The sequence below is a fragment of the Rhamphochromis longiceps genome, linkage group LG3 (genome assembly GCF_057381845.1).
Source record: "Rhamphochromis longiceps isolate RC_006_pf linkage group LG3, R_longiceps_female_GT1.1, whole genome shotgun sequence".
NCBI lineage: Eukaryota > Metazoa > Chordata > Actinopteri > Cichliformes > Cichlidae > Rhamphochromis > Rhamphochromis longiceps.
Window position 1 is genome coordinate 43,792,073 of NC_140559.1, and position 21,461 is coordinate 43,813,533.

A 21,461-nucleotide genomic window follows, 5' to 3' on the forward strand; every position below is an offset into this window, starting at 1 on the left:
ATGCATGACTGTAAATGGGTTTTAGGTGTGCCCTGGCCTGTCCAACCTTAATGAGAAACACATGGGTAACAGCATGACCAGGGACAAAAAGAAAGATTAAACAATAATAAATTAAAAATTTAAAAATTTTGTTCAGTTACATTCATATGTAAGAATGAAAAGCTGGTGCGCAGTTTCCTACCGTTAGAAAACCTCAATCCTCCAAAATATTAAAACAATAACCAGGCAGTCCGATCTAATATGCACATCAACAATGTAGTTATTAGACCACATCGTGCTTTACCTGAGCAGCAGAGCTGTGACTGATCCACTTACGATGTGGACATTATCACAGCGAGACTCGAGTAGCGGTTGTTGAAATAACGTGAACAGCGGTGAACTGAGAAGACTTGTGTGGGCTGGAGTATATTTACTAAAGCAGTGGAGTATCATATCTTCAAATGCCTAGAAATAAGATTATTATAGGCTACCAAACGCAGCGACAGATACAACATTAAAGGATGTGCAGACGTGATATATGGATAAATAAAATCCTGTAACCGACACTAAGCCCGCTGTTTCAAAGCGAATGTCTGATCGATTGGCAGAAAAACTGCTGACCACACGGTGAAGGTGAAACGCCAGACTCCCCTGACACACCGACACTCCATTACTTATCTGATAGCTTCACTACTATCGGCAGAACTGCGCAACTGCAACATCTGCGCAATTACCGTTTTATAATTCTGAAACAATATTGTGATTATGATAGAAAAAGCAGATTTACAGACTGTTTTTTAATAAAATGGTTTAACACGAACAAGATAAAGAACAGTTTACTTGTGTAACTCATATCCACACGTGACCCGCAGACTCATTTAAAGACTAACGCTAAGCTCTTGGTTTAGGTTTGCTTTGTAAATCATAAGGAGACCATATGCAGTGTTTTAGATTAAAGTCACTGTGATTCACAGGAGATAATATTGAATTAACCTGTGCAGTGATTCCAAAGAGTCGGTCAACTCGATATGAGTCCAATTCAAATACAACAACAACTTTCACTCTTATATTTCTGTTACTCCCTCACACTGTAATCGATTAGTTGTAGGCCGATTTAGTTGGATTAAGTGTCAATAACATCCACATTATTTTATTCTCATAAATAAACAAATAAATAAATGGCATGGTTACATTATTGTTTCCTTCTTAAAGCGAAACAAACCATTTCAGACGCATGTTTCCGGGTCCGCTGTATAAAAATTTAGCGTAACTGCGCATAACATTCAGACGGAGACAGTGAAAGGAGCTCGCAGCTTCCCCCACACGATGTGTCGATATGATGTCGCTGTTGTCTCGCCTTCAGGCGGGATGAAAACAGTCCGCCTGTACTCCAAACAGCTGCCCGTCCAACAACCGACGGTGGGCCAGCTGAGGAAGGAAGCGCTCAAAGCGTTTCCCACAGGTAGGCGAACCTAAAACAAGATTTGAAAAAATAAAAATAAACACTGTAGCAATCTGTTACACAACAAAACAATACATTTAAATCATGCTGCCTATTTTTTAATATTCAAATATCTTAAAATATGATTTGTATGTTTAAAATTATTTTTAGAATTACGATCAGTTCAGTTATCAGTTGTTGAAACATTATAAACGTGAAACTGACGAAGCTGGTCCACAACCTGGAGACTGTCCGGAAGCACAGACAGTGAAAGTGTTACTAACTGAACTGCTGTTCTCTGCGATGCGGCTTTAACAGAGGCATTTAAATAAGTCCAGTATTTTAATGCCCGCGTTAAAACCTTTAATGCGGAGACATGTAGCCTGTTTATTTATTCTAAGGCTTGCGGAGTAACTTTCTGTTTTCCTTGTGTTCCATGTGTAGAGAAATATTTGGGTGAAATCCGTCTGGTCGTTGAAGGAAACCCACTGGACGACGACTCTGCGTCGTTGTCAGACTGTAAAATCAAGCCCAACTCTGTTGTGCAGATGGTGACCAAGGTTCACGGAGGCTGACTGAGCTCCATCGTCGAGCTCCAACCGTTTAACACAGACCAAGGACAAAAATGCTTTTGTTTGCTGTTAAACCTGTACAGTTTTTCGAGCTGTTTCTCAGGGTGTAAACAATTCATTAGTTCACTTTTTCTTTTTTCTCTTTTTTTTTTTTTGTTGATAAATTGTGTGGGACACCAATAACAAATGTAAGGGTGCACACACCGGGGAAATTAAATGCTCCACCTCATGGGCTTCTGTGCTCAGAGCCAAAGATTATAAATAATAAATCAATCATGTGGCAATATTATTAGTCACATGATAACCACCAAGAAATGAGAAAATGTAAAGGCACACAGAACAACCTCAAGAAAGTAAATCATGTACTGATTTTTATCATTTGTGCTTTTGTGATGTAAATAAAAACAAACATATACCACTGTACTTGTCATGGACTGGATTGCACTTTTAGATTAGTTAGTTGCAAGTTACGCAAGAAGTAAAATTCTGATTTGCTTTGTAACCTATTTCTTCAGACTGTCAGAGAGTCAGAGTCAGACTGTCATGTATATTATGTAAAATGATACATAAAAGCCTGATACTCATGATAAAGGCCCGTCATGTACAGTGATTTGTATTTGAGACATTTAAGGACTTTTCGCCCAATTTCCACCAACTGGAAATTATATGTAAGTGAATAAAAAATGTTTAAAAATCATTTAATCTCCATAAAATAATTCAAATACTGGAATCAAACTGAAACTGTAAATAATGTTTTTTAAAAACCCAAAGAGATTATTTCTTTAATTAAAACAAAAACTGGTATCACCTACCCAGCACAACATGATAAATGACAACATTTTGACAATTTATTTAAATGAGCTGCATGTTTTACATCTTAACTTTTGTTTTAACCCAACAAGGTTTTGCAAAAAGAAAGAATGTGTGTTTAACTTCACATTTAAAATGTATTTTTGAGATTTTACAAATCAGGCATAATACACATCTGGTAGGAAATTTCTCATCAACAAACTACAACATTTCTTTAGCATTATATTACATGATATATTATTACAGATAAATGCCAACCACAGGTTTCTATGAAACATGTTTATTTCCTGACTGGTTGACAAGTGGATACTGGAAGTAGCTTAACCATGCAGACCTAGTATAAGTTCAGTGACCTGGCAATCTCCAGTCAGAGTGAAATTCTGGGAATTGTTGACTGGTTTCTGGCAGTTGCTAGGTAAATGTGGGAGCAAAAAGTTATTTTTTTTAATATAATTATGATATAGTTTAAAGTGCATCAACTCCAAGGCACTTTCACACCAAAACAAAGTGAAGTTTGATGGCCTTGTGTTGTTACTATTATTTCTTCTGCCATACAGGTATCGATGTCTGTCTGGGAGCTACACCACTAGAGCAAGGTGCAGAAATGCCACTTGTTGTGGTGCATTCGGTGAAGATCTTCAGGCACACAAAGCAGAACTTCACCTTGCAACGAGGACAAACAAGAGATTTACAATTCCTCTTGCTGTGCTCCAACAGCAACCCACAGGTGGGACAGGCACGGACAGAGGGACACCCATGGACACCCTTCACTGAATCAAAGATGATATCTGGGCATTCTTTTAGCGTCTTTAGTGACTGGTTGCAGCAGCCACGATTTCCACAGCGGTCTTTCCGAGGCCGTGCACCTTTCCACTCCTTCAAACACTGCCAGCAGAATTCAAAGGTCTGTCCTTTTACTGATGTGCACACTTTACAGAGGACATTCAAATCTGATCCATTCTCTCTCGTCACAGCGGATCCGCATCCAGGACACTACAAGAGAATGACATTTAACAATAATAACAAATTTACAGTAAATATAATATGTTAATGAGACACTTACAAATCGGGTGATAAGCATCTGCCTGGCAGCGTTGAATTCCAGGGTTTTTCTGAAGTACTCGGTTTCTTGAGGGTCCAGAAGAGCCATTTTACAAACCTCTGCCAAAGTCCACTCAGCACTGCAACCAAACGCACCACACACAAACCTGCTGTCACCCTTTATTGAAATAATGAGACGTAAAAGGATTATTAGACTCACATGTTGGAAACAAAACACAAAACAATTTGATGAGCTGGATTTTTGTTGTTTCAGTTAAACTCACATTAATCAATAAATACCATATTGTGGGTAAGACTTGCTCTGTAATTCATTAACTTATTAGCTAATAAAAGAAATTATATTTATCATTAGCAAAATTTTTCTTGTAGCTAATACCTGCATTGCTAGATATGCAGTGGTTTGATAAAACACTGAAAATGTCACAGCTGGACAAGGTGTAAGTCATTGCACTGAAATCTAAAGTATATGATAAAAATAACAGGTTTCAGGTTAATATTTTTGATACAGGCTTTTACAGCATTCATTAGGTGCTCATCTAGTTTTTGGTACTTTTGTTTCCAAAGACTTGTGAGATGCAAAAGAATAAGGAAACAAAAGTGGCTGTAAGGTTGTTTAGAAGAGCACGGTTTATCAGTCTCTTAGATGTGTGATTTCTTGAAGTGCTTCACAGGTGCTGATTGAACACGAGGTGATTATAGGCCCTAAAATGTTGTGTACACACTGTTGAGTGATGTGTCTGCAGACCAAGTAAAGAGCGCTTGCTGTGTATTATGTTTAAAACAAGATGTGATAATAGATCAGGTATTATTTTCATCACTTACACATGTGTGTGCTTGTATGTTGTGGTAGGATTAAAAATATTATCAAGATTAATTTAATATCTAATTTATCCCAAAATCAGAAACCTGGTACCACGCCCGATGCCTTCTGCTTTTATTTATTTAGGTACACTGTTATTTATGCTGACTTTATTTTATCTATTTTAACAAAGTCAACCTTTAGTGGCCTACCTGCTCCAACAACCTGCGACACCAGTTGATGAGAGAGGTCGGGGTCACAGCGTGACCACAGGACATCTGAGCTCTGAGAGATTTGAAGTCTTCACACAAAACTGAGAACAATCACACACAAATTCAAGAATAAATGTTTTGTGACGTTGGTTAAAATGATTTTCACCGTTATTATTGTAATTATTCTCATTATTGCTGCACCCAAGTAATACTTACAGTCCAAATCATCCTCTCTATCGACAAATTTAAATGTCAGGTCGAGAGGGTTGTAACACTTCTCCTGTTTTGTTAAAGTATTTGAGGCCATCAGTCTGCGAAACAGTAACAGAGCACAGTGTCACTTCAAAGAGACAACCCCCCCCCCCCCCCCTCCGAGTTTGAGCTGTGTGTGTGTGTGTGTGTGTGTGTGTGTGTGTGTGTGTGTGTGTGTGTGTGTGTGTGTGTGTGTGATTTCGGAGTGGGAATGGGCCAAAAAAACTACAAAAAAAGGCATTGAGATATTGAAGCAGGTTTTAATCAGATTGGTTGTTGCTGGGTTATTTCTCAATTACACTGAAATGTCGCATATCATAATTTAAAGCCACACTTCGGCTTGTAGTAAGATCCTTGGATCTTAATGACGTCTCTCCAGCTCTTTAATTTCTCCCTCCTCAACAGCACCCCTGCAGATAATATCTCTGTTCTTTTGACATATTTTGTGCATCTATTTTTAGTTCTTTTTTATTTTTCGGTTTCAGTTTCTCAGCTCCATCTTTTCAGAACTTTTTTCCACACTAAACTCGAGCGCCGGAGCGCGCAGGGAAGGTAGGGGAGGTCCCGGTTGCGTAAAGATATTTTATTGGACGACACAGTGTCGATAATGAAAATGAACGAATAGGCTGCTCACTCTTCGGGGGCCCTTGAACTGATCCATCGCCCTGCCTGTGAAATTCCCTGTGTGCCAAATTACCACTCCAGCCCTGGTAACAGTAAGTTCTGAACTTTCAGTACTATGTTTTTAATCACAGGCTTTATGTTTTAGGATCACTGTGACGTCAGACCGTCAGACTCTAAATGATCGAAGTAAAGAGCGAACTCTCCGGTCCGCACTTTCTAACCATGACAAAAAGTCGTTACCAGTGAAATCAGAGTATTGAACATGTAACCAAAAGTAACACGCGCATGAGTGAGTGAATACGCTGAGTGTTACCTGTGCGGGAGACCGGCCAGGTAGGTGAATAAGGCCATCGTCGATCCTGCTGCGGGACACGCACGGTGCAGTCAACAGACGTGTGGCGCCGCGATGAGCCTAGTAACAGCTGACTCTGAGTGACGTCAACACAAACGTGTGGCCGGATTTGTTTATTATATACAGTTTAATGTGCAAGCTATTAATAAAACATTAAAAGGTGAACAGACAGCAGGCCTATGAATAAACAACAATGACGACAAACTATCAAACCAACAAAGTGAACCCAACATCACGTTAAAATTAATCATAAAGAAAGAAAGTGATTTCTTTTAACTCTAAGAAAATGATAGCGAAACTAAATTAGATATAGAACTTAGCTAACATTTGGATTCCTAAGAGATCTTTTCGTATGTTTGTCTGATAAAGCGTTTGTTATGAGGTGAACAACTATTTAGAGACAGCCCATCTCAGTGACTAATACACTCTGAACTCACCTGACTTTAACAGAAACCGAAGGAGCTCTTCAGACTCACACACCAGACAAACACAATGTGCAAGTACAGCTTGTCCGTCCGCTCACCTGCAGGTGAGTTGGGGGTTATCAAATTAAATCACTCCAAAAAGCAGCAGAAGACCGTGAAAGACTTGAAGATGAAAGCAGCGCAACTGTTTCCAAAGAAAGGTAAGCCCAAAAACTCAAAACATATCAAAAGAGAAACTATAAAGAGAAGAAATAGTAGTGAAGCTATGTGTCGAGCGATCGTGTTGCAATCTAATGAAAATCAAGTGACACAAATGACACAGACTCATTCAAATGTCCTCATTTATTTCAAGAATCTTATATCTTTTTTAAACTGTATCAAGTGTTTATTGTCAAAACTCTTTCGGTTCAGTTTGGTGTTCGTTATGTTCCGTGTCAGTTTCAGTTTGTTTTGTTGTTATGTGAGGTTTTTGTGTCGTGCAAAAATCACGAAGCACAATAATACGACACAACTTCAAACACACATTCAACTGGATAGCTCACTGTTATTGTGTTTTCGTCGCACAAACTGTGAGAGCACACTTTGGTTTATAAAGCGGGTGAAATAAATGTTTTTCACACTACGTTTAGTTTTAGTTGAGCAGTGGCCACAGCCATGTGCTGTCTGAGTGCAACTTAAAAATAACAACCTTCAGTGGTGTTCAGAGACATGATATAATTATTTGAGACATGTTTAAATATTTAGTGAGGTTCTCGCTCTCCTGTGTGTGTGTAGGATATCTTATGGCTGAATTCCGGCTGATTGTCTCAGGAAAGCCGCTGGACGATGACTCTGCATCTCTGTCAGAGTATGGGATCAAACCCTCGTCTGTGGTGCAGATGGTGGCGAAGGTCCACGGAGGCTGACAGATATCATCATCGATGAACTTAACTCCACCCAAAAGATTCACCTCAGGACTGGAATGTGATACACCAAAGGACGCAATGCATCATCTTTGCTAGCTGGGACTGTATCATCTTTGATCTTTGGTTCTCTTCTACACTTTTGTATCCTCCTTTAGATTTTAAGACTTTTATCATACCTATATAGACTTCAGCACTAATTTATTATCACAAGTTGTAAATGATGCACAAATAGGGCATAATAACATTTCTTTTTTTTATTTCTCTTTTTGTTTCGTTGCTAGCCTGTGTAACTTACTAGTAGTTGAAATACCAAAAGCTGACAACAAATGTACGGTTACGCAGCAGCCCCATGAATATCAATGTTCCTAAAAAAAAAAGTGATGAAATCATTGGTTAATATTTAGTTATCTTGACTTTCCAGCTGATTCTCATAAATGCTCTGCTTTCATCTTGTTTAAAAATAAATGCAATGATTGTTGAATTTAACCCATTGTGCTCATTTGTAGCTCTGTATATTTATTCTTGGGTTCTTGTTGAGTAGCCTTGCTTTGCTTAGCTAAATATACCCTGCAAAAAAAAGTAATTCATTCCCCATAAACATGATAACTGGACTGCATCAAAAACTGCAATCAAGCGTTTGTGAGTCTTTTACATCACTGTGGAGGAATTTTGGCTACATTGCAGGGTTTACAAGCATTAGCATCCTGTTTAGGGTCATGCATCTTAGAGCAACTCAATCTGATTTAAGTCCAGACTTTGACTCGGACACTCCAAAACCTTAATTTTTTTTTATCTACTCAGAGGTGGACCTGCTGCTGTCAGTTCATTGTCCTGATGCATAACACAAGTGAGCTTCATGGGATGGGATGAACTGATGGTTGGACATTCTCATTTAGGATTTTCTCGTAGAGAGCAGAATTCATGGATTCATCAGCAGCAGGTCATCCTGAAGCACCAAAGCAGTCCAGACCATTACACTGCTACCACCACGTTTAACTGTTGGCATGATGTTCTTTTTATGAAATGCAGTATTACTTACTGTGAGCAATAAATAACACTGTATGTTTATTATAGAGGCATTTTGCAGGCAGAAAAATAACAAATGTATTCTATGGTAACATTTATATAAATCTTTTGATGTGTATTAGGCAGTAGCTGTTGATTACCTGCCAAAATCCTATCTCAATAGTTCACTTACTATGCAGGCTGCATGGTATTAAAAATTATTTGTGTCTAACTGGGCGCACCTGTGAGTGCTCTAATTAACACGCCTCATGTACAGAGTGAACAGTGCCATCTGGTGGCTGAAGGTGAAAATACAAAAACATTTTTTTCTACTTTGATTTAGCGTAACAAGGTTTCAAGAAACTAAACATTGATTTATTTAAACATTTTACAAAAAAAACCTAAGCAGTCAAAACAAGAAAGAAAAGTCTGACCTGAGTAGTATAAGTGCTAAATATCCTGAAGCTAATGCTAAAGAAGCAGCAGACAACATAAAATAACTAAATGTTGAGGAAAAAGATGAGTACACACAGAATGTATGATTAACTTTACTTCAAATTTATGACTGAATAACATTTTTCAGGTTCATTGTCGTTATGATTCAGACATAATGCAGCCGTAAAGATCACATGTGGTAGCAAATTTCTCATCAAGAAAAATCAACACTGATTATATCTGATAACTGTTCCAACAGAACAGAGAATTATCAAAAGATAATTAAAAGAAACAACATGGTATATTACTACAGAAAGGCACTCTCACACACTTGAGCTTTGCGTCTTTTTCATTATTTCTTCTGCCATACAGGTATCGATGTCTGTCTGGGAGCTACACGACTGAAGCATGCTCCAAAGTAGTCACTGGTTTTAATACATTTAGTATAGCTCTTCAGGCATACAAAACAGAATTTCACCTTACATCGAGGACAAACAACAAATTTACAGCGCCTCTTGCTGTGCTCTACCAGGAACCCACAGGTGGGACAGGCACGGACAGAGGGACACCCGTGGACTTCCTCAACTGAATCAAAGCTGATATCTGGGCATTCTTTTAGTGTTTTTAGTGATTCGTTACAGCAGCCATCGTTTTCACAGCGGTCTGTCCGAGGCCGTGCACCCTTCCACTCCCTCAAACACTGCCAGCAGAATTCAAACGGTCGTCCTTTTACTGCTGTGCACACTTTACAGAGGACATTCAAATCTGATCCATTCTCTCTCACCACAGTGGATCTGCATACAGGACACTACATGGAGACAAAAGAGTGGCAACATTTAATACATAACAAAATTTTTATAATCAATATAATATGTTAATTAGATACTTACAAATCTGGTAACAAGTGTCTGCCTGGCGACGTTGAATGTCAATGTTCTTCGGAAATACTTAGTTTCTTGAGGGTCCAGAAGAGCCATTTTACAAACCTCTGCAAAAGTCCACTCAGCACTACAACCAGACCCACCACACACAAACCTGCTTTCACCCTTTATTGAAATAGTAAACGAGAAATTATTTATTAGACTCATTTTGTAAACAAACCAGATTTATCATTGTGCCATTATGTCCATGTTGTAGCACATAGAAATGTTGAGTTAATATTTGCAGATACATTATCCATGTAACTATGTCTTCGCTTTAACTTTTGTTGCAGGGCTTTATATGCCTTATGGGGATGCTGCTGACATGCAAGTCATTGTGTCTATATCAAGCTTTTAGCCTATGATAAGGAGAAATATGTGTGTCTTTCTTTAACATTCAGCTGCTTAGAGATTATTTGAGATCAACAGTGACTCATAAGCTAGAACCAACACTTTGGTTTTCCAACACAGATGAATGGCAACAAAGGTAAAGACTTCACTGAAGGAAAGATGTATGAAGATGCAAGCTGGTGATGATCCAGCTGGTCTGAGAACATGAAGAAAAACCCTGTTCAACCTCTCCACAGAAACGAGGTGAGTTTCATGTTATGATTTGTTTTAGTTTTTCAAGGAACGTGTGTTACTTTAATAATAAACTGCTCATATTACAACTGAATGCTGTGTAATACTCTGTTATTTCTTGCTGGATTTCAATGGAAGGGTATACAAATCCATTCAATTTTAATTTGTTTTCAAGTCATTTTCCACCTCAGTTTGCTCAGTATTAAACTTTGTAAAGTGTTAAACAAAGACCAAGTCTTTACACTTTGTTTTTCAATGTGTGCCGTTCTCTTTTTTGTATACATTCCTCTAGTTTGCATATAATTCTCCTGTTTGTTATTTTTTCCTGTTGTCTTGCTAATTATATTTTATAACTGCACGGTTGGTGTGGAGCACCTATAATTTTGTTGTACATGTACAATGATAATAAAGGGCTTTTCTGTGCTGTTCTATTGTAGCTTTATTCGTTTTATTTTTAGTTTAAAAGTTAATAACAACAGCAAAAAAAAAGACTTTCATCTTTCTGCTTCTCAGAGCAGTGCAGCTACATGAATGCTACTCCAACAGAGGTTGATTGTCTTGTTAATAATTTTACCTCTTCACTACATATGACTGGATACTGTAGCTCCTGTGAAAAAGAGAGTATCAAATCAGAAGGACCTGATTCCCTGGTATACCGGTAACTCTAAAACACGCACCTCAAAGCATATCGAGCGGAAATGGCATATCACAAATCAAGAAGATCCCCATTTTGCCTGGAGAAATGCCTGCTTTATCAAAAAATTACTCTGCTAGCTAGAACATCTCACTATTCATATTGAGAACAACCCTAGGTTTCTCATCAGCACTGTAGCCAGGCTAAAACAAGTCAGAGCTCTGTTGAGCCAACCATCCCTTTAACACTAACTAGTAGTGACTTCATGAACTTCTTCACAGATTTGAACAAATAGAGAAAAAAATACTCATAATAATGTTGCAGATGTAACATTATCTACAGCTACTTTTAGTAACAATTGATATATATTTAGTCTTTTTCTCCAATTAATATTTCTGAGTTAACTTCAGTAATTATTTCCTCCAAACCATCAATGTGTCTTTTAGACCCCATTCCTACAAGACACCTAAAAGTCCTACCATTAATGCTTCAATCTTAAAAATGGTCGACCTGTCTCTAATAATCGGCTATGTAAAGCTGGCAGTAGTTAAACCGTTACTTAAAAAGTCATCTCTTGGCCCAGCTGTCTTAGCTAAAAAATAGTAGTAGTTGTCAAACAGCTAACAGATCATCTGCAGAGGAATGGTTTATTTGAAGAGTTTCAGTCAGGTTTCAGAGCTCATCACAGCACAGAAACAGCTTTAGTGAAGGTTACAAATTATCTTCTTATGGCCTCTGACAGTGAACTCATCTCTGTTCTCTTCCTGCTAGACCTTAGTGCAGCATTCGATATTGCTGATGATAGTATTCTATTAGAATTATTAGAGCATGCCTGTAATACCTGCAGTATTACAGGTACTGCACTTTAAGTGTTGTTACTGTTGAGGAGTTGTGGATACAGGTCCTTATTCACTTATGAAGCGCCTTGAGGCGACTTATGTTGTGATTTGGCGCTATATAAATAAAATTGAATTGAATTGAATTGAATTAGCTGCTGTTTACAGTTTAAACAGATTAAATCTTCATCAAGACAAGCACTACTAATTGTACTTTGCTCCTCATTGTTTTTGAAAAGCAAGAGCAGGCAAAACAAATACAGTAAATGCAGTTTTATCTGTAAGTTTGTCCCAACCCAGCACTTTAAATAACGTTCTGACAGATACCGCTGATGTGTCACAAATGCAGATGAAGTGTTCTTTGGTGTCAGAGCCTGGTGTAGCACTGTAATACTGGACATAATACAGACACAGACGTATTCTTTGAGGCCAAACATTTGATTCATTTAGAATATTAGAAACTTGTTTTTGCATTTTGACCACCTGTCTGTGAAACACCTATGTTATAACACTCTGTTTTAATATATGTTTATTTTAATGTTTTAATCTGTGAATTTCATTTTTTAATATATGAGAGAAAAGTCCTATCAGCCCTGTGCTAAGAGGGCTGTGGTCATCCATCCGTCCTGTTCTAATGAACACAAATGTTGTAATAGTAATATAAACAGGAAAGTCTGTGAACGTCTGTATAAAAACAGAAAACTGCCAGGACATTTCTTTTTACCTGACATTCATCGTCTAGTTTTAAGTAGCTTTTCCCAAAAACTTGTGACATGCAAAAGAGTAAAGAGATTTCTCAAAAAAACTTTCATATTGCTGTTGAAATTGTGGATGTAATGTTGTGTAGCAAAGCACAGGTTCAAACCCAGAACGTGCCCATGAGGCTCTCGGATGTGTAATTTTTTGCTGTGTATCACAGTTGCTGATTCAACAGCACATCAGTGTTAATCAGTATATGTACATATTAAAAATGTATGGAGCATGGGTGGAGGATTGAAATGACCAAAAGATGTAGATCATAGTCCTGTTCTGCTTACTAAACTGTTCTTTGAAAACAATAAGTGTGGAAGAGCAGCTGTTCAGCAGTGACCAAACATTTCTTTATCTAAATCATCTCAGATGATTATATACTGAAATGTTGTGTACACACTGATGAGTCATGCGTCTGCAGCATTTGCGTTACATATTGAGAAACTCCCGTTTATGAAACTTTCACTTAACTAAAGCAAGAGTTACATTACATAAATGCTACAAGCGACAACAACGCAGACAGAAATCAGAGCTGAACATTTCTGTCCCATTTTATTTGTTCCTTGAAAGCAGAGGTGGTTTCTATCGAGATAAGTTAAGTGCACCACTCCCTCTGTTGACTTCAGTTAGTCTTTCTCGCTCTCTTTCTCACCTATATGACAATAATCATTCCAGTAAAATGGTATTTATTTAAGTGCGCTTTGGATCTCTTTATTTAAGTGATTTAATATGTTTTTTGCATTTATTCACATGTGTGTTTATCACAAACGTGTGCTTAAAATAGTTGTGGGTGGTAGCATTAAAACCATTAACTTCTATAATTAAGGCCCAAATTATTCATTTATTATCTGATTTATCCCAAAATCAGGATACTGCCACGATGCCTGATTACTTCTGTTTCTTATTTATTTAGGTATATTTTTATTTATGCAGTTTTTTTTTAAATGTATTTATTTTAACAAAGCCAACCTTCAGTGGCCTACCTGCTCCAACAACCTGCGACACCAGTTGGTGAGAGAGGTCGGGGTCACAGCGTGACCACAGGACATCTGAGCTCTGAGAGATTTGAAGCCTTCACACAAGACTGAGAACAAGCAAACACACCATTTAAAAGAAAATGTGTTATGCAGGAATAAACGCTAATGTCCGTTTTATTTTTACATTGCACAATGTCAATAGTAATACAAAGGCTTAAAATGATTTTATTTTATTATTTCTAAAATATAATTTAACGTCACGGACACCAGTTTGAAAAGTGCCCAAGTGTTACTTACAATCCAAATCATCCTCTCTATCAACAAACTTAAGTGTTGGGTCATTCGGATCATAACACTTCTCCTGTTTCGTTGTCATATTTGAGGCCATCAGTCTGCGAAATGATAAACAAACCAGAATGTGCACTTTAGTGGTGTGTGTGTGTGTGTGTGTGTGTGTGTGTGTGTGTGTGTGTGTGTGTGTGTGTGTGTGTGTGTGTGTGTGTGTGTGTGTGTGTGTGTGTGTGTCAGACGGAGAGAGTGAACTCTCCAGTGTTTCCAACAATAACAAAAAGTGCGATCATAAGAGTCGTTACCAGTGAACTCACACCATTGCATATCCGACCAAGTGCAACACACATCACTGACTGAACGAAGCTGTGTTACCTCCGGACACGTGAATGCCGCCAACGTCGATCTTTCTGCCGGACGCTCTGGATACAGCCTAAAGAGGTTGGGCGCAGTGGCGAACTGAGCAACTGCTAACTCAAAGGTCGGAGGAGTGTTTTCTTGTAAGAAAGTGATAGTGAAAGTAAATTAAATTAGGAACTTCCCTGACGGTCCTGGAGCATGTTTTGGTTTGTTTGTCTTATTAAGCCTTTGTTGTGGGCTGCTGGTTTATGAAGCAGATGAAATAAATGTTTTTCACACTTAGTTTTAAGCAGTGGCCAAAGTCATGTGCATCTTAAACATAATCTTCAGTGGTGGTTGGGGGACATGATATAATTATTTGTGACACGTTTATATATTTAGTGAGGTTCTCTCTCTCCCGTGTTGTGTGTGTAAGATATCTTCTGGCTGAAGTCCAGCTGATTGTCGTGGGGAAGCCGCTGGACGATTAATCTGCATTTCTGCCTGAATATGGGATCAAACCCTCCTCTGACAACTGACAGATAAAAATAAATAACTTGTTACAGAAGAATATAAAGAAAGATAAAAATGAATGAAAGCGTGGTGCACTTTGAAACACACTGAATAATTCATTCCCTACATTAAAAAAAACACTTTGAATATATTAAGTATTGTAAAATTTGGATAGTCGAAGTTTATCTGCCTCCGATCTCTGGACCTGTTCACCTTCAGCCACCAAGTGGAGCTTTGTGTACTCTGCACATGAATTAGAGCACTGGGAGGTGCTTCCAGTTACACACAAATGCTTTTAAACACCATGCAGCCTTCATGGTGCAGTGTGGATACATTCCGGTGGGAGTCTTTGACCCGAACACAACAGGAAGGTTAAAAACATTTGTGTCTAACTGGACACACCCCTCTAATTCACAGACCTCATGTACAGAGTAAACAAAGTGCCACCTGGTGGATGAAAGTGAAAAGGTCCAGAGATCCGAGTCAGATAAACTTTAATTGTTGTAAAATTAGAATAGTTAATGTATTTAAAGTGTTATTTTAAAATGTAGCCAATGAATTATTCAATGTGTTTCAAAGCGCACCACGTTTACATTCATTTTTATCTTTTTTTAATATTCTTCTCTAATAAGTTAGTTATTTTTATCTGTCAGTTATTGTGCTATTTATTTTGTTAATGCATTTATTCTAATCTGTATTTTAGCTTTACAACCTGTAATTAAATGTATAAAATTTAGAACAATTTAGAAGATCCTAATGCCAAAGATGCTGATGCTAAAGATGCAACAGACAATGACAGGATAATGTAAAATAACTAAATATTGAGGCAAAGAATGCGTTTATCACAGAATGTATGATTAACTTGTTTTCAAATTTATGAATGAACGACATTTTTCAGGTTTATTGTCGTTATGATTCAGACATAATACAGCTGTAAAGATCACATTTGGTAGCAAATTTCTCATCAATATAAGCCAACATTGATTATATCTGATAACTGTTCCAACACAATAGAGAATTATAACAAGTGACTAAAACCACAGGTCATGTAAAAAAAACAAAAAACATCATGGTATATTATTTACAGAAAAGGCATTAAAAGTGAAACTTGGGAGCTTTGTGTCTTTTTAATTATTTCTTTTTCCATACAGGTATCGATGTCTGTCTGGGGGCTACACCACTGGAGCATGCTGCATAAGGGCCACTTGTTTTCATACATTTAGTGAAGATCTTCAGGCACACAAAACAGAACTTCACCTTACATCGAGGACAAACAAGAGATTTACAGCGCCTCTTGTTGTGCTCCAACAGTAACCCACAGGTGGGACAGGCACGTACAGAGGGACACCCGTTGACTCCCTCAACTGAATCAAAGCTGATATCTGGGCAGGTTTTTAGTGTTTTTAGTGAGTGGTTACAGCAGCCATCATTTTCACAGCGGTCTTTCCGAGGCCGTGGACCCTTCCACTCCCTCAAACACTGCCAGCAGAATTCAAACGGTCGTCCTTTTACTGCTGTGCACACTTTACAGAGGACATTCAAATCTGATCCATTCTCTCTCATCAAAGTGGATCTGCATACAGGACACTACATGGAGACAAGAGAGTTACAATATTTAATAAGAACTAAATCTTACAAGAAATACATTTCTATTTTCATGACATTATACTATTCTAATGAGATACTTACCGATTTGGTAATAAGCGTCTGCAAGGCAGCATTGACAGCCAATTTGTTTCGAAAATGCTCAGTTTCTTGAGGGGTCAGAAGAGCCATTTTCCAAACCTCTGAAAAAGTCCACTCAGCACTGCAACCAGACCCGCCACACACAAATCTGCTTTCACCCTTTATTGAGATAATGAGAGATGGGAGAATTATCAGACTTGTTCCAAACAAGTTGATGAAATATTTTTTTCCTCTTTTTTTCCAGTTAAGCTTAAAATATTAAAATATTAAACTCTATATTGTGGAGAAAGGTTGCTCAACACCTAATGAAACAAATCATAATCAAAATATTTCCTCATCCGTCAGAAATGCATTGCTAAATATGCCATTGTTTGTTGAAACACTGTAGTGATTTTTGTTGCTTAATTCTGTCTTAAAGTCATCTGTGCAAAGGCTCTTCACACAGAAAACATTCAAAGGTCACAGCTATAAAAGCACAGGTGTAATTAAAGCTGCACTGGAGTCTCAAAAAAGCCAAATAAGGCAGTAAGAGCAGTAAGCCAGAATCTACAGTCCCAGTGTTTCCATACAGGCTTGTACATTCACTGGTTACTAATCTAACTTTAAATACTGTTTTATAAGTCCAAAACTCCTGAGGTGCAAAAGAAGGACATGACTTCTCAAAATACTTTAACTTTGCCGTGGACAGTGTGGATATAAAGTTGTTTAGCAGAGCATTATTTAAAAAGTCAGTTAATCACCAGAGCAGCTACGGTAAAACCTGATCCCAGAGGTGGACAATTAATTTTCCCAAGGAGCCACATAAGAAACTGGGACTGTTGTGAAAGGCCACACCAATAAGATTAAAAAGAAAAGCCTTTGGTTTGTAATATACTAATGTTTTTTACACCACTGGAAGGACCTTTTTATAGCTGCAGATGACCAGTTTGTTACTACCATGAGGGTGAGTTTGATTGTCTTCATGTTTTGGATCTATAAACAACTTTTTTGTTTTATTTTATTCAGAAGCTGAAGGCTTAAAGTGGAGGTCAGTGGGTGGCTTTGCTGGTGGGATATACTTCCATGTTCCGTGGTTATTTATCAGAATCAGAAATACTTTAATAATCCCAAAGGAAATTATAGGTTGCAGCAGGTAGCACACTAATGGCGCATGCGCACTTACAAAGGAACCCTCTGACCAAACTTTACACAAACATCACATTGGGAAGACATGTCAGAGAGGTAGGCTGATAGGGGGAAAAAAAACAATGAAAATACACTACATGAGGTGAGAGGAGGAGAAAGAAACCTCCACTCAGACTGAGCTCCTAATGGGAGAACAGTTTGAGAACAGAAAAAACACCCCAGCAGAAAATGCACAAGGGTTCATATGTTAATATGTAACTTGACCTGTTAAGATGTTTTTGATTGAAATAGCTTTTGATGTCTGTGAAATTGATCTACTAATGCTGCAAATTCAACAAATGACCATTTTCAATTCTCTACAACCTATAAAATCTTTTGAAACTCTGTGTGCGTAATAATTTGGAACAGTGCATTTTAAGTTTTTTATTTTTGAAAAACGTACTGTTTTCATTGGGAGTTTTGTTCAGTGACATTTGAATTATACTCTATTGGTCGATGACTTGGAAAAATATGCCGACTGTCATTTGAATCAACTATTTAGGAAAAACAGAGAAAAATATCATTTGCATAATAATTTGGAACAAGGTGTGAACAAGACAAGCAACAGGGATGGGTAAGGGTAAGCAAGAGCCGGTGTAGACAGCCCTGGTTTGAGCTAAACTTTAATTTAAGTGTTAATTAGAGGTGAGATGCACCTGTGGATTGGTGATTCTCTGGTCTTCTTCTGGCAGTCCATTTGCTCACTGGTGAGCTGCAGCCCTGAAGTGATTAATGGTATATGTGCAATTGGTTTGTTTTAAATACCTGTCAAATGACCTTAGCCGTGTCTCTGTCTAAAGTATAGCAGACCTGAGCGCCTCCTTGATAATTACCATATGTTTGAACCAGATATATAGCTGTCATTCCCTGGGTTCCGTTGCTGGATTTTCCTTGTAATTGTAAAGCTTTTCACTCCCAATCACCACACCACCATCCTAGTAATCATCGTTTGTTTCTCTCTTTTTCCCCATCACTCGTTTTTGTTGCTACATACTGTTTATTTTAACAAAGACAACCTTTAGTGGCCTACCTGGTCCAACAACTTGCGACACCAGTTGGTGAGAGAGGTCGGGGTCACAGCGTGACCACAGGACATCTGAGCTCTGCGAGATTTGAAGTCTTCACACAAAACTGAGAACAATCACACACACAAGCAAAAATCAGTGTTACACAGAAATATATGCTGATGTCTGTTCTTACATTGGTTTATGCATTTGATTGTTTTCTTTTTTACTGTTTCTCCATTAAATTCTATCTGTTTGACATCGCCGTGAAAAGTGCTCACGTGATACTTACAGTCCAAATCATCCTCCTTATCGACAAATTTAACTGTTGGGTCATGAGGGTCGTAACACTTTTCGTGTTTTGTCGGCACTCTTGGGAGTGTCACACTGCGAAACAACAACAAACAGATCTGAATGAACACTTCCGGTTTCACGTAAAAGCGCAAAATCCGGCTTGGAGTCAGAACAGCGTGCGCGCTGCAGTGTTGCGGGATCTTCGATCAACAGTTCCCGTTTCTTCTTCACATTCAAAGTTTTTAATCAGCGGCTTCATGTTTCAGTATCACTGTGATGTCAGACTGTGACACTGAATGATCGGGCACAGCGCGCGCTCTCCGGTGCGCAGTTTCCAAACATAACAAAAAGTCCGATCACATCTTTACCTGTGAAAACAGACGAGTAAATGTAGCACACACACACATCAGTGAGTGAACCACGCTGAGTGTTACCTGTGCAGCAGACCCGCCATCCTCGCTCTAGATGCAACCAAAAAACGTCTGACGCTGTTATGAGCGTAACAACTAATGACTCCGAGTGACGTGAACATGGAGCTTGACCTTTATCAGTGAGCAATGATAAGGAGGAAACCGTCCCTGAAGATTGAAGTATAACACATATAACGCATAATATTCTTTAAAAGAGGGGGAAAGTTGTTTTTGTTGTTGTTTTCTTTTATTTGTTTTTTGTTTATGTTTAGCAAAGTTATAGACTTTTTCTAGGGACGACTCCAGGATCAAACCTTTGGGGGTATGTCATGCATACAGTGCATTGCACTAAATACTAAAGAAATATGATGCTTACAAAAATATTTAATCTTTTTTCACTTTTGCAAATCTCAGTTTAACCTAAACCTTCAAAAGCAATCTAATTAGTTGGTATGTTTGATGTCTGTATACAGCTCTCTCTCTCCTTCTCTTCCCCTCTAATTTACTTCACTTTATACAAATATTCTATTTGTAACAGAGGACAAGGGATGAGTAAACGGGGCAAAGAAATAAATTGATCATTTCTTTATTACATGAGTTAGACATACAAATTCCCAGTCATTTCCAGACAGGACTTACAACACATCGTGCTGATATCCCAGCTGCACATGAGACTTACCACACAAACTGTGCGAAAATAACAACACTGCAACCCGTCACACCCCGCTTAGCGACACACACTGCAAACAATTCGGGTCTCAGCGCAGCTGGGAATCAGTGCTATGCATGGCCTGCGATCTGGGAGATAAAGGGAAGTGGCACAAACAATTAAACAAAAAAACAAAAAGGGAGGTTAGTCCGCCCTTACACAACTTACTCTCAATCAATAATCGCCTTTACGGCTGGACGGACTAACCAAAACAAAATCACAAATCAATCAAAAGAACGAAAAAAGGACAGCAGAGACAGCACAGAATATTGATCAGTTTCCCTGCGCGCAGTCGATCTAGGGCTTGATCAATTCTTCTATTAAAATTCGTGGTCACACGACAGTATACCCACTCGCACCTGAGTGAATTAATTGCCTCTGGGTTTTTTCCACAGAAGAGCGCTCACTTCACCCCACACACCCACTACCTTTTCACAGCTCTTCAGCCAATCACCTGGCAGAGAGCAATAAACTGCCAGGTGACACTTGGGCTGCTGCTGACTTCTATCTTCACCTCTGGAGCTCTGCTGTACTGCAATCAAACAATGAAGCACATTTTGACCAGAATAGAAAACTGATAAAGTACATAAGATAAAGTGTTTGATGCCGTTTAAGTATTGATAAATATGGATACTAGTGTTAGTATCCACTGAGTGTGACAGTGTAAACAGTTTGTTGTGTTAAAATAAATCATGTGATCTCTGTGTGGAGATGATAGTGAAACTAAATTAGAACTCAGGAACTTCCCTAAAATTCTTGAAGTGTGTTTTCATGTTTGTCTGACAGAGTCGTCAGCTGAACAACTATTTAGAGACAGCCCATCTCAGTGACTAATACACTCACCTTATCTGACTTTAACAGAACCCAAAGGAGCTCCTCAGCCTCACACACGATCCAGACAAACATAATGTGCAAGTACAGCGTGTCTGTTCGCTCACCCGCAGGTGAGCTGGGGATTATCAAATTAAACCACTCCAAAAAGCAGCAGAAGACCGTGAAAGACTTGAAGATGAAAGCAGCGCAACTGTTTCCCAAGAAAGGTAAGCCCAACAACTCAAAACAGATCTGTGTTTAATCTGTGTCTCATGTGATTATGTAGAAATCTGATAAAAAGTAAGACAAGCAAATGAGGCAGACTCTGTTATAAGCCTACATTCAAATGTCCTGGTTTATTTTATTCATCTTTTAAATGACCTTAATGTGCTTAATTTTTATTGTTAAAAAATCTTTTGATTTAGTTTTGTTTACATTATGTTCAGTATCAGTTTCAGTTTGTTTTATTGTCATGCGAGGTATTTGTGTGGTGCAAGAATCAAGAAGCACAATAATAAAACAGAACAACTTCAAACACACATTCAAGTGGACATCTCAGGTTGTGTTAATAGATGAGCACAGTCCCATGCACACATTTGTACGTGTTTACTGTTGTTGTATGTCAGTTAGTAGCACAAACTGTGAGAGCACACTCAGGTTTTGTTTTGT

The 21,461-nt window shown here is 38.2% G+C and overlaps 3 protein-coding genes and 2 long non-coding RNA genes across 5 annotated transcripts; 2 read left to right on the plus strand and 3 right to left on the minus strand.

The window, feature by feature from the left end:
* The first annotated feature begins 854 nt into the window (after nt 1-854).
* LOC146674948 (uncharacterized) lies at nt 855-2,512 on the plus strand. Its single transcript, XR_014910633.1, has 2 exons — nt 855-1,441; nt 1,865-2,512. It is a non-coding gene; the product is annotated as an uncharacterized LOC146674948 (long non-coding RNA).
* Nucleotides 2,513-2,948: 436 nt separating this feature from the next.
* LOC146674949 (uncharacterized) lies at nt 2,949-6,116 on the minus strand. The gene is made up of 5 exons (XM_085402442.1): nt 6,065-6,116; nt 5,092-5,186; nt 4,876-4,976; nt 3,866-4,021; nt 2,949-3,795 (listed from the first exon to the last, which is right to left on the minus strand). Exons 1-5 carry the CDS (start codon nt 6,100-6,102, stop codon nt 3,340-3,342), a joined length of 846 nt encoding a protein of 281 aa, XP_085258568.1. The 5' UTR covers nt 6,103-6,116; the 3' UTR covers nt 2,949-3,339.
* LOC146674950 (uncharacterized) lies at nt 5,755-7,895 on the plus strand. The gene is made up of 3 exons (XR_014910634.1): nt 5,755-5,843; nt 6,554-6,728; nt 7,303-7,895. It is a non-coding gene; the product is annotated as an uncharacterized LOC146674950 (long non-coding RNA).
* Nucleotides 7,896-9,225: 1,330 nt separating this feature from the next.
* Nucleotides 9,226-13,960, minus strand: LOC146674951 (E3 ubiquitin-protein ligase DDB_G0292642-like). Its single transcript, XM_085402440.1, has 4 exons — nt 13,870-13,960; nt 13,579-13,679; nt 9,764-9,919; nt 9,226-9,681 (listed from the first exon to the last, which is right to left on the minus strand). The coding sequence occupies exons 1-4, from the start codon at nt 13,958-13,960 to the stop codon at nt 9,226-9,228; spliced, it is 804 nt and encodes a 267-aa protein (XP_085258566.1).
* A 1,676-nt stretch (nt 13,961-15,636) lies between these two features.
* LOC146674952 (E3 ubiquitin-protein ligase DDB_G0292642-like) lies at nt 15,637-19,341 on the minus strand. The gene is made up of 5 exons (XM_085402441.1): nt 19,295-19,341; nt 18,859-18,953; nt 18,593-18,693; nt 16,402-16,557; nt 15,637-16,299 (listed from the first exon to the last, which is right to left on the minus strand). Exons 1-5 carry the CDS (start codon nt 19,312-19,314, stop codon nt 15,844-15,846), a joined length of 828 nt encoding a protein of 275 aa, XP_085258567.1. The 5' UTR covers nt 19,315-19,341; the 3' UTR covers nt 15,637-15,843.
* Nucleotides 19,342-21,461: the final 2,120 nt, after the last annotated feature.